This window comes from Acipenser ruthenus, chromosome 3 (assembly GCF_902713425.1).
Source record: "Acipenser ruthenus chromosome 3, fAciRut3.2 maternal haplotype, whole genome shotgun sequence".
Classification (NCBI taxonomy): Eukaryota; Metazoa; Chordata; class Actinopteri; order Acipenseriformes; family Acipenseridae; genus Acipenser; species Acipenser ruthenus.
The window spans coordinates 41,769,911-41,783,194 of record NC_081191.1 but is presented as its reverse complement, the minus strand read 5'-3'; the positions used below and the strand labels follow the sequence as shown (position 1 = coordinate 41,783,194).

At 38.8% G+C, this 13,284-nt stretch overlaps 1 protein-coding gene across 7 annotated transcripts in view; it reads right to left on the bottom strand.

Annotated features, from left to right (window-relative positions):
- tmem245 (transmembrane protein 245) overlaps positions 1-8,062 on the bottom strand; it is a 44,542-nt gene extending 36,480 nt beyond the window's left edge. For 3 of the 7 annotated variants that reach the window (XR_004543416.3, XR_004543415.3, XM_059012944.1), the window contains exons 1-5: positions 7,150-8,062; positions 4,273-4,390; positions 3,493-3,591; positions 3,186-3,299; positions 1,117-1,320 (exon numbers count right to left, since the gene is read on the bottom strand). Coding sequence is in view for 4 of the 7 variants with exons in the window: in XM_059012944.1 (XP_058868927.1) it covers positions 1,117-1,320; positions 3,186-3,299; positions 3,493-3,591; positions 4,273-4,390; positions 7,150-7,752 (1,138 nt within the window). In the remaining 3 variants the exon portion in view is untranslated. The remainder of the gene's footprint in view (positions 1-1,116; positions 1,321-3,185; positions 3,300-3,492; positions 3,592-4,272; positions 4,391-7,149) is intronic. The other 4 variants (XR_009318279.1, XM_059012945.1, XM_033993114.3 and 1 more) reach the window with 3 other exon arrangements.
- Between the last annotated feature and the right edge of the window lie 5,222 nt (positions 8,063-13,284).

Here is a 13,284-nt window from a genome sequence, read left to right as displayed (position 1 = left end):
GATGACCGAGCAAGAAGGAGACTGATCAGAGAGGCTACCAAGAGGCCAATGGCAACTTTGCAAGAGCTACAGGCTTTTATGGCCAAGACTGGTCAAAGTGTGCATGTGACAACAATATCCCAAGCACTCCACAAATCTGGCCTGTATGGTAGGGTGGCAAGAAGGAAGCCATTACTCAAGAAATCCCACCTTGAATCCCATTTGAAGTATGCAAAAAAACACTCAGGAGACTCTGTAGCCATGTGGCAAAAAGTTTTGTGGTCTGACGAAACTAAAATGGAACTCATGTTTGGCGCAAACCCAACACAGCGCATCACCCAAAGAACACCATCCCTACTGTGAAGCATGGTGGTGGCAGCATCATGTTATGGGGATGTTTCTCATCGGCAGGGACTGAGGCACTTGTCAGGATAGAAGGTTAAATGAATGGAGCAAAGTACAGAAAAGTCCTTGAGGAAAACCTGCTGCCCTCTGCAAGAAAGCTGAAACTGGGACAGAAGTTCACCTTTCAGCATGACCACGACCCAAAGCACGCAGCCAAAGCTACACTGGAGTGGCTAAGGAACAAAAAGGTAAATGTCCTTGAGTGGCCCAGTCAGAGCCTCGACCTAAATCCAATCGAAAATTTGTGGCATGACTTGAAGATTGCTGTCCATCAACGCTCCCCAAGGAACTTGACAGAGCTTGAACTGTTTTGTAAAGAAGAATGGTCAAATATTGCCAAATCTAGGTATGCAAAGTTGGTAGAGACCTTTCCCAACAGACTCACAGCTGTAATTGCTGCCAATGGTATTTCCACCAAGTATTTACTCAAGGAGGTGGAGAATTATGTTCAGTTTTTTATGAATCAGTTTTGTATTTAAAAAAATCCTAATTTAACTGCATAAAACTTTTAGGCACTGACACAACAAAATGTGAAAAAAGTTCAAGGGGGTGTAGACTTTCTATAGGCACTGTAGATTCCTGTACTGTGGTTATTCCTTAAATTAGGACAGTCATCCTCATGAGTGAAATTAACACAGCACTCTGTGTACTTTCATGTATGTATGGAAAACAAAAGTCTATCAATGTCTTTACTGTCTCCAGAGTGGTTATATCTTCCATCAGCTAAATTACCAGCTACAGGCACAGAGAGCAGCTGTAGAATCCACAGGTTGAGCCAGATCTGCACCAGGACGATGGCCCAGACCAGTAGAACAAAGTAGATATCGCTGGTCTTCTTCTTGTGCAGGAAGAAGCGGATGTCAGAACGCATCTGGCCACTGGAACCGGAGGGAGGGGACGAGCTGGTGGAGGGGGTGTGCTCGTTCCTGGAGGATTCTACAAGAGGAATCGTCAGCACGGAGCAATGGAATTATTCACCTAAAATGTCATCATCCATAACGTGACACAACCCAAATGTGAAATCTAAACCTTTTTAAAAGCCTCAGTTCATCTAGTGCTTTGATCAGCGTAAACTCAAAACTCACTTATTCACAGCTACGAGACCAAACTATCCTCTCTACAAATTAAACTATTAAGAGATTACATCATTAAAGTCATATCTTACTCTTTAAGCCTCTCAAAAGATCCATGCTTTGAATTGATCTCTACTGGCTGGTGTCCTACAGCTTTCAGGCAACATGATCCAAGCATTTGGCAATGGAATGAAAATGCTTAACCCTTCAAATATAGGTGAATATTATTTCATGCAATGTACCATAATGTACTGTTTATCTAAATTACACTGACTGAACCGTTCCCCGTCTATTTTAAAAGATGTATCAGCGTCACTACAACCTGCAAAAAAAAAAAATAGCTTTTTCCAAGAAGTAAAATGCTGGTCAATCTACTGACCTATCCAGCTCCTTCATCCTCTTTCTAGGCTGTTGTGAACACAGATGACACAGAATGTATGGACCCTTCATAAACGTTTAACTTTTTATTCTTGGTTTTAAAAAAAAAAGTAGAAGCTGTCATATACAGACGTGCTCAAATTTGTTGGTACCCTTACAGCTCATTAAAATAATGCTTCATTCCTCCTGAAAAGTGATGAAATTAAAAGCTATTTTATCATGTATACTTGCATGCCTTTGGTATGTCATAGAATAAAGCAAAGAAGCTGTGAAGAGAGATGAATTATTGCTTATTCTACAAAGATATTCTAAAATGGCCTGGACACATTTGTTGGTACCCCTTAGAAAAGATAATAAATAATTGGATTATAGTGATATTTCAAACTAATTTGTTTCTTTAATTAGTATCACACATGTCTCCAATCTTGTAATCAGTCATTCAGCCTATTTAAATGGAAAAAAGTAGTCACTGTGCTGTTTGGTATCATTGTGTGCACCACACTGAACATGGACCAGAGAAAGCAAAGGAGAGAGTTGTCTGAGGAGATCAGAAAGAAAATAATAGACAAGCATGGTAAAGGTAAAGGCTACAAGACCTTTCAAAGAAAAGAACACCATACCTACAGTGAAACATGGAGGAGGCTCGGTTATGTTTTGGGGCTGCTTTGCTGCGCCTGGCACAGGGTGCCTTGAATCTGTGCAGGGCACAATGAAATCTCAAGACTATCAAGGCATTCTGGAGCGAAACGTACTGCCCAGTGTCAGAAAGCTCTGTCTCAGTTGCAGGTCATGGGTCCTCCAACAGGATAATGACCAAAAACACACAGCTAAAAGCACCCAAGAATGGATAAGAACAAAACATTGGACTATTCTCAAGTGGCCTTCTATGAGTCCTGATCTGAAACCTATCAAACATCTATGGAAAGAGCTGAAACTTGCAGTCTGGAGAAGGCACCCATCAAATCTGAGACAGCTGGAGCAGTTTGCTCAGGAAGAGTGGGCCAAACTACCTGTTAACAGGTGCAGAAGTCTCACTGAGAGCTACAGAAAACGTTTGATTGCAGTGATTGCCTCTAAAGGGTGTGCAACAAAATATTAGGTTAGCGGTCCCATCATTTTTGTCCATGCCATTTTCATTTGTTTTCTTATTTACAATATTATGTTAAATAAAAAATCAAAAGCAAAGTCTGATTTCTATTAAATATGGAATAAACAATGGTGGATGCCAATTACTTTTGTCAGTTTCAAGTTATTTCAGAGAAAATTGTGCATTCTTCGTTTTTTGTGGAGGGGTACCAACAAATTTGAGCACGTCTGTATATGCACTGCAGCTTCAGTTGCACTAGTCACCTGGGGGAGGGGCCACAGGATGATGTTCGTGAGACTCTACCAGGCCGCTGTAGGAGATCGCCATGGAGATGGTGCTGGCAGCAATGAAAAGCACTTTGCTAGAGATCTCGCCACCTAGAGGGAGGGAGGGGAATGACAGGAAATAATAACTTTAAAATTGGCTTTTGGACCATTTAACTGTAGTTGTCAAGGTTTTCTTGGCTGAAGGAATTTTTATCTAAGTATCGATGGAGTGACTCCTTACAATTTGAAGGATATCTTGGTCCTACTAGCATAGCCTCACTTAGAAAAAACGAAACCCACTCACTTTTCCCATTGACTTTCTGCGTTCCGTGCAGGGTGCCCACGATCATGAGGGAAACAAGGATCAAGAAGACAGGGGTCCGCCACGAGCCAGTCACTGAGGCTGCAAACACAGACAGACACTAGGAACACACACACACACACACACAGCAGCCACCAGGACACCCTCACTGCTTTCATCTCATACGTTAGAGGAAGCACATAGAACATAAATCACGTCCACCTAAACATTGCCACAAGTAGCAAATAAATAAAACTGTCAGGTTGATAACAAGTTTGCTTTTTTTGTAAAATGTTACCGGTATGCAAAAACACCAAAAATGTGTTGCTTTCCTGAGCTAAAACAGAGCATCTACACCCTCATGCTTTGTTCACAGAGTGACTGAGTGGTGACAAAGCTTCATGGAAGGAAGACAGTGTAAACTGGCAAGACAACAGTGTCTGGTTTCAGAGCATTATTGTGGGAGACATTAGTAATATGTTTCCTCTTGTCCTGCAGACTATATACAGTACTACCCTCCAACACCATCCCACTTGTTGAACAGGGATGTAATATTAAGGCAGAGGGTCTATAGGATGAAGACATTTCTCTACATTTTTTTTAAATATTACTACTGAGATGTTTAATTGTAATGCAGTCCTGCAATTGTAATGACAGTGTTAGCCTTGCGATTAAATGTTGTATGGCAAGTGTGTTGTCAGGCCAGGATGTTGAGGGGAATATAAAGATCTTGAATGGCAATACTGTATGAAGTCTTCACACCTCAAGGTGATATTTACTCACCCAAATAGAAGAGCAGGACCGTCCACACAGGTACAGAAATGGCTCTCAGATAGGGCTGTGTGCTGGGAGTCCATTTGAATAACACAGCCAACAAGTAACCAGCAACTAGTGTAAAAACCTAGGGGAAAAGTGTAAACATTTCTATAGGAGAAATATAACTGAAAACTTATTTCACTATGTGAAGACAGGGAAGGGGTAGGGAAGTGGAATTACTTCAGGAGCGACCCCCCCTGTTGACTAATGAGCCAGAACATGTTAATCCAGATAATAAAATAATAATACGTACAGTAGTACAGAAGAGGCAGCAATATTAAAAAGTTATTAAAAACTGCAACAACTGGTGTTTTAAGACAATTTTATTTATTTGTTCATCTTTTCCACCTTCTATAAGATTTAGAGTTCTAATGCTCCGATATTTTATCTCTAAAATCTCTTTGAACTTGCTTTTAGCTTGTCTGGATTATTCTTACTGTCTAGCAGTAGGTGACAATTTGACCTTTCAACTCTGTTGGTCTACCCTACTCTAATGTGCATATACAGACAGGGTGGGTAGGTGGGGCCACCTAAGATGAAAGGCCATTTAGGTCACTTGATTTGAATAGAATGAGGAGTCCTAAGCAGAATTTTTCAGACAAGCTCACAGACTGATAGAGAAAAATCATAATAACTCAATATTGGAGAACCCAGAACCACTCTGTATTAAAGCTAAAATCATTAATCTGTTTCCCCTTTAAAAAACAACCCTATCACACGCTGAATTGATCTCATGACTATCCTATTTTGACATGTCTATTTTTAACTAGGAGGATCTCTGAACAGATGCTGTCCCAACCAACAAGTTTGGAATAAGAGCCTAACAGCATGAAATACAACACGCTACCCCAAAAGATACCTAATTACAGTAATAGTTTAGTCTTGCACGAACAAAAAAAATATCAGAAAAAAGGTTTTATAAAATACACATGTTTTGGTATTTGTCTGATAGCAGCATATACTGTATGGTTTACAAGTCTGCTATGTTGACTGGGATGGGTTGATGTTTTCTAGGCTTCAAATCGCAGTATGCTCCTTTAACAGGATTAAGTATACCAACACCAGTCTGCAGGGTTGAAAGCAAAAAGTTAAAGTTAAAAAGCAACAGAGGGATGTTTAATGTAACTGGTTAATATGGGAACAGTGCTCTAACTTTCTGCTAAAAAAATACTTTGGAAAATTGAAATACAGTAGGGAATCCGTGCAAGATATTACTGTGTCCTCAGTATTTCACACTTTGCTTTTCTGCATTGAAATATCCTGCAGCAGTTGAAAACTTTTGACTTTACTTATCCATACAAATGAAGCATTGGTGTGCAGATACGGGGAGAACACTGCAATGCATTTACTGCCCAGTGTGCTTTAAATACAAAACAAATGCAGCCCAGCAGGTCCTGCAGTCTTACAAGTCTACAGACTGGGGTAAACCAGAACCCAGACAAACATATTTTTGTGTCTGCACCAGTCTCTCCACAGCATCACAAGGGCTACCATCAAGACTGAATTGATTAAGATAGGCAGACTAGAAATAACAACATTATTTTAGCATCAGCATAGACTCCACCATTCATCCTGCACAGCATAGACATCCCTGCAAACTCAGTTGTATTTATGACTGTATACGCACAGCAAATCCTGAGGATAACTTAATAAATCAAAATGTGATTAATGGGTATCTTTGGGCAAATTGCTCTATATAGTGAAGAACAAAGTGATACAGTAAGTTCAATTGTCCATCCATGAATGTGTACAGTACTTACAGGTACAATTATGTTTTCACACAAACTGTATGGTTATTTGTGTGTAAATATAAAACAAGATCAGGTTCATAAAACAGGCTATTTCATCCAGCGATTAATAATCTATGTAATTTCTTCTCTTTATGGTGCACCTAATTGTCTAGTTTAACAGACCCAGTCTCTAATTGTGGATTACCGGCTTACCTAAGGTTACATTAGGTAAAAGATTAGTGCTAATTGGGGTCTGTGAAACCAGTAAAATCTGGCATTATTACCAGTTAAATACTGTATGCTACCATTGTATAAGAATGTTTTCCAGAAGCACTTATAGTAAGCCCAATGCTGCAAATTGCATTACTAAAGGCATTTTTGTTTGTCTTTTTGGAGGTTTCTTACTGGCAGTGGAATGTGTACTGGTAATGATACACCCCATTCTGGCAGTGGAAGTAAGGCTAAACAGTTTGTCTGTTTGCATATTTCAGGTTGAGGGCATGTCCAAAAAAGTGTCCTACAAGTATTCTCCCTTATTCCTAGGTGCAGGACTGCTACAACAAAACAAACACCTAAATGCAGTAAACTGAATGCAAGTAAGATTAGTTTCATTTTAAATTAAAAGGCTTTGATCCCATCATGGTATATGAAAGAAAATGAGGACGTGACCCCAGTTGTGTAATTTTTTCGTTTAAATGCTCTTTTTCTGCTGTCTTACAGGCAAGAACTACTTTAGATTTCCAGTGAATAGAAAAAATTATTACATCTTATACACTATTAATTTAGAAACCACAAATGGATGCATTCTATAAAATAGTTTTAGTGAAGGGTATGTGGTACTGTCTTAATGTGTTTCTAAAAACGCACTAGACAAAACACTGAACACAATTAGCCTACTATATCAGAAAATACATTCCATTAATAATGACAAGTGAAAACCAAAACTGTCAGATTTACAATTAATTTAATAAGAAATACTTGAGCTTCACTGGATCAAACTGCTACTCAATAGGAGTCTTATTCTCATCCGTGTACCTGAACGAGGTTTGACAGGTAAAGGGGCAAGTACCTGTATGTATTGCTATGGGGATGTGGCGTTCAATCAATCACTCACCCAAACTGCATTGAAGTAGTCCAGTGCGCTGTAAATAAATCCGCAGGCGTGCTGAATTACCACCTGCACTCCGATGACGCTCCCGAAATAATAAAGAAAAAAAAGCACAGGCACCCCAGTAACAAGCAACAACAGAGCCTTGAGCCTCTTCAGAACCAGGTCGCCCAGGGTTTCCACGCCGTAGTTAACGAACCACACTGGAAGCAACACTGTCCCCAGTACTATCGGAGTGCCAGTATCCTGGAGGCTGGACAGCCACCTCCGGCCGATTCGGGCGAGGGAGTACTTGAAAGGATGAAGGAAAGTGCCACACAGGACAGCCCACAGCAGCGGCCGGAGAAACGCCTCCAGAATAAAGTACACCAACACGGCAGCCCCACAGCAGATCGCTACGAATATCATAGCCCCTGTATTGTAAAAGGCCTGTTTGATGTTCTTATCGAATTTGAGAGCCATCGGCTGCTGCATGAAAAGCTGGCTGACCATCCCGGACACCGCCGGGTGCACAGACTCGCTGAAAATCATGCTCGGAGACCGGAGGAGAGTTGGAAAGACCCGTGAAGATTCGGTCTCCGATCCAGAGGCTTCTCCGGAGACTGCCATTTTCACAAATGTGGGGGGTGGGGGGTGTGCCTGGCATTCTTGAGGCAGGGGAGGCGTTGTCACAATGCAGCATGGGAAATTTAGTTTTCACAAGTCCGGAGTTGTCGGTGACGAAAGAAGGAAACCCTAGTAAGGGGAACTTTAGAGAAAACTCAATCATAGGCACCTACCATGTAACTATGGAGGGTGATTAATGTCAAAATTCACATGGTTTTCTGCATGCCTACTTGGAACTGAAGTGTCGTGTGCCTATTACCCCGCATTCGTTTACAATGGTTTCCATGGAAACTGGTACCCACAATCCTTTATGTTCAGTTTTTAGGTTGGAGATGGCAAGTGTGCAGATCCGGCGGGGGGAAAGGTGCAACTGCAGCACCGTGTCAATTTTTTATTTTTATTTTTCTGAGCCCACTTTAATGACTAGATTTAAAAAAAAATAGAGGTGCCGTCTAATCTACTGCGATTAGAAAAAGAAACCGTAGCAAGTATTGGTGGACTGTCAATCAAAACTGAAATGCGCAAGTCAAAGCTGACAAATTGTTTATCTGGAGGTGGGACGCAGCAAGAGTTCTGGCAATAGGTCAGTGTTAAAGTCATGTGATTGTTGGGAGATGTGATCCTAAAGGCATAGTTTCGTGCGACCGAACAGAGAATAGAACTGAAAGAATTTGTATAGTGGGGTTGCTAATAGCCATTGAATAAAACTGTAACCCCTGTATATAATGCATGCGCTGTCCTTACAAAGGTACCAGCAAATGTTCATGTCAGGACACTGCAGTCTTATTGGTTATCATATTATTGTTAATAAAACAATGAATAATCCTCTCCCAACACCGAAACCCTAAACCTAAGGTCAGTATCCTATACTGCAGCCATTACACATCTAAAGTAGTTCATGTTTGGCAGTGAATAAGCGTTTTTGTTACTTTAAAAAAAAAAAGTGACCGGAGGTGCACACTTCCTCAGTTGTCCTGACAGGAACATTTCGTGATACCTTTTGTAGGCACTGCAAGCCATGCACCCCTAGCACCCCAAGTTCCAGCGCCCATGCGTGGAACATGTTCGGTCAAAACAGCCGGTCTGTACACGGTGAAAGTTGAAGCCCCGCAGGTACAGCTATGGCCAAAAGTGTCCATCAATACATTTTCATTTTGTTAGATTGAGACAATTAAAATAAATAAATAAATAGATTAACATCATTTAGATGTTTTATTTAACACATAATCAAAGAAACTACAGGACGATATCAGAAAAATATACAGAAATGCAGCATAGTAGTACAGTATTTCATGCTGGATTTCGATTTTGACCGTTTTTGGAAATATGGAAAACTACAAAGCGGTACGATAACAGTATGTTAACGTAACATTATTCAGCAGACTTCGTTTGACTATGAAGGAAATTGTTTAATTATATAGGGCGATGCAAAACTTTTTTTGCCGCAGCTGTACTGCAAATTCACTGTATTTTATAGCTAAATTACACAACTGTACATGCAATACTGGCAAAATACAATAAACGTAGCCTCGATTTACGATGGTCTGCGCTGTCTGTATAGCGAGATTTTTTTAAAATATATTTGACCATAACATTAATGTTATTGTTTATTAAATATGATGATATCTACTGCTTGGAACTTGTCTGAAAAAAACAGCATCCCCAAATCGCTAACAGATATGGAACTAAATGATTTAGCGAAAAGGCTAAAACCTGTTACATTTCCACATCGAACAAGCTGAAAGTGTCCTAGTGTTCAGTTTTAAAAAAAACACGCTTTTGGGATATTAATGTAAATAAATAAATAAATAAATAAATAAACAAAACGCGCAGCACAACCAAGGCAAGCTTTTGAAAATAAATACATCAGTAGCAAAATCTGAATCGGTGAAAAAAATATTATTTTTTATTTTCCAACAAAACATATTCTAACGTTATTTTAAGATGATTGTGAACAAGACAATCAAGTAACAGTATATCCAAACATTTTAATAAATCGATTATGTAACAAGATTAATCAATTTTATTAATTACTCGATTTAGTTAATATTGAACCATATTAGCTTCAAATTAGTCACAAAACGCATTAATCATAGGCATCAATTGGATTTTTAAATTAATGTTATCAAGTACAAAACAAAAGTTAGTCTGAAAACATATACACACAGACACACAGAGACAGGTCTGCAACTCAAAACTTAGCCCACAGTACAAATGCATTCGTTACAACTCATAAGCGAAAACACAATTCTATAAAACACACTTATTTAGCACGCGCCGGGGGGGTGGTCTTGCACCAGGGCACAGTAAATCCTAGCGCCGACACTGCAGGTGTGTATCGAGGTAAATGTACATGTATCTTTCTTTACCTATCTGGTGTACTCGCAAACGTTGTCATTCTACGGTGCATGTGTAATTATAATACTCTGTTTTGATATTGTCATTTGTACCTTATAAAATGTTAATACAGAAAGTAAATACATGAGTTCAGTATATTAAACAAGTAAAACATATTGAGTAACACATTTTTACAGTTTTTATTTCAGTATTTATAATCCTTGGCCTTATCACTTACATTATCTTACTTTTATCTGAATATTTGGATGGACTTAATTAATAAATTGCTAATACTTTGTCATATAATAAATCACCATAGTACTGTACTGTTTAATGTAGTCATGTCGTAGCAGAAGTTCGGTTTATTTGATAAGGTTAGCTATGTGTTTATGGACAGAAAAAAGACGTTATAGTATGTATAATGTATTATTTGGATAAATGTATTTAAGTATTGATTCTAATTTATAATGCATTCTATATAGTCTCTTTCAATGTGTATTTAATAAAACAAAAAAATCTGTATTCTGTAGGTTATGTTATATTAAAAAGAAAGACACATATTTATAAACTATGTAGGTTTGGTCTATATTTAATTATAATGATTATCTTTAATTTTTTTAAGGTTCTTCTTTGGCACAAAAATGGAAATCATAAGTTAATTCAGCAGTAAAACTTATAAAGCATAATGAAAAATATGAACACAAACAGAGATACCTCCTATTTTCCCTATACAGGTCGTTGGAAGATTGTAATTCATGGTGGCATTGATGGCTACAGTATCTAAAAATGCACAAATAATGATCTGCAGTTATGATAATGAGGGCCTCAATGAGCACATCGGTCTATTTAGTGCCCGCACTTGCAGCCCAGAGGTGACAGAGTTAGGAGTACAGAGAGCAGAAGGTGCTGTATGACATTTGTGGAGCATGAAAATACAAACCAAATAATAAATAAATGTCACAGGAAGAGCAGCAAAGCCCTCTTTGCTCATGGAAAAGAAGTGAGAGTGGAAAAGCCTCAACCAACATCAGTTGTGCTAGTATCCTTAGGAAATTATATATATTGGCCTGCCCTTTTCAGCATGACATCCCGAAATTTGCCTAGCACTCTGAAAAAGGTGGATCAGGCTATTCCAGACATTCCAACTGTGGTCTGAAAGGATCCAGAGGCTAAGTAGTGCAGAGAACACAGCACATTCACATGTACTGGAATAGCGCTCCCTGACGCTGGGGTCTAGTTCATCCCTCAATTCAGATATTTGGTTTTGGAGGCTAAGCAATTGCCTAAGTGCAAGGCAAAATCCTTACATCACATTATAATGTTTGCGCCCGCTTAGTATCCAGATCCAGCCCAATTCCATGCTCATTTCTTCATTTGAATGCCTTTGATTTCCATTACACAAGAATAGATGTTAAAACATCATGCTGATTTGAACTCGGCTTTCGCCAAGATAAGCACCAACTAAGACGTAGCTTTATAGTAAACTAATGTGATCCATATGTGTCTCCATCCATTTTCGCTTCCTTCCAATATTATTTCAACAGATTAATGTTGGCAAAGTGCAAATTTAATAGCGGGTGCAGAACGCCAGGTGAACACCATTCTTTACATAAACCGTATTTTTAGCGGCCGCTAAAATCAGACTTTACAGCTGCTAAACATGATTTACAGCCGCATTATGGGGGTTTTGCAGCCGCAAATCACTTTGCGCGTATCCTATGTGCTTAAACTTGTTTTGGGGGAGCAACATTACCTTGAAGCCACTAGTACTTCCAATAAATACAGTTTAGTCCCAGTCTTATTAAAGAGTTAATAGCTTCAAATCTCATTTGAATTTATTTTCATGTTTCCCTTACTATTATTGAGTTATTATCAATTTTCTCTTAAACTGCTTTTATTTGGCTTAAGCTGCTTTCAGCTTCTCTGGAAAATCCTGTGCCTCACCTACTCTCAGAGCAGGTGGGGCTGGCAGAGTTGAAAGGTCCCATATTCACTTCATTTCAATGGAATAAGCAAGTCTGTTCAGTCACAGCACTTGGGTAAAGATTCTCCAGCCAGGTAAAGGCAGACTTAATGAAACATTATAAACAATACTGGAGAAACATAACTAAGAACATCTCAGAATGAATGCAAACACCACACTATAAAATGTAAGAAATTAAAAATGACACTGGAAGCTACTTACCATCTAATGTTTAATGTGGTCTACCATGGTACAACATAGCAAAGTTATGTAAATCACAATAAAAGCATAGACAGTGTTAACAATGTACTGTATGGCAAGGAAAATTTACAATATAAATATGTGTAATGCCTGGACCGCACCATTGTAAATTAAATTTAAATTTAATTTATGTCAAACTTTTAAATCCATAGAGTAGTTTATGTCATTCATGTTTCAAGGCAAGTACGATTTTGTGAAACAACTTAATAAAATGAATATAGTGTATTCATTAATTTATTTTCAAAACTAAAAAGGAATCAAAATGCAACACCAGAAATGATATGCAGTAGCGTAAAGCATAGTACATAGAAAGTTTTCAATCCAGTTATTGCTCTTCTAATTAATATCTCTTCACTACAGGGCACATGCAAGCCAGCATGCATCCCTGTGCCACGAGGTGCAGCTGTGGAGGAAGCTACCAGCATTACTTTTAGAACAGGAACCCAGCTAGGCCAGTGTGACCTACCACAGCTTCACAGCATTCTGCTATCCCACCCTCACTGGAACTGACCGCTCCTCAGCTCTCACTTGACAACAAACTCAGCAAACACTTTGTACTCCCTTTTTATACCAAGACATTGGATTAGATTCTCAAAGCTACTGACCCCAAATTGTCATTAGCACGTCTAAAAAGAAAAAGTACCAAATAAACAGAAAGAAACAACTCGGACATTGATAGTTCATTTAATTTAATTTAGGGGCTTGTGAGCAGCTGATAAATTGGTTATTATTCTATGTAGAATATTGTCAGCGTGTTTTCCCCTAATGACAATTCAGAGTAAATAGCTTTGAGAATGTGGTCCATGTTCTGCAAATGCCTTAAGCAGCTACAAATCACACAAGTTAATTTCCTTTAGTTACTTCCTGAGGAATCACTGTTTTGAAGAGATATTCTTATTGATATTACAAAGAGTTGACAGTTTTCTGCAATATGGCAACAACAGAAATCTTCTACTTATTTAGCACCTTTCACA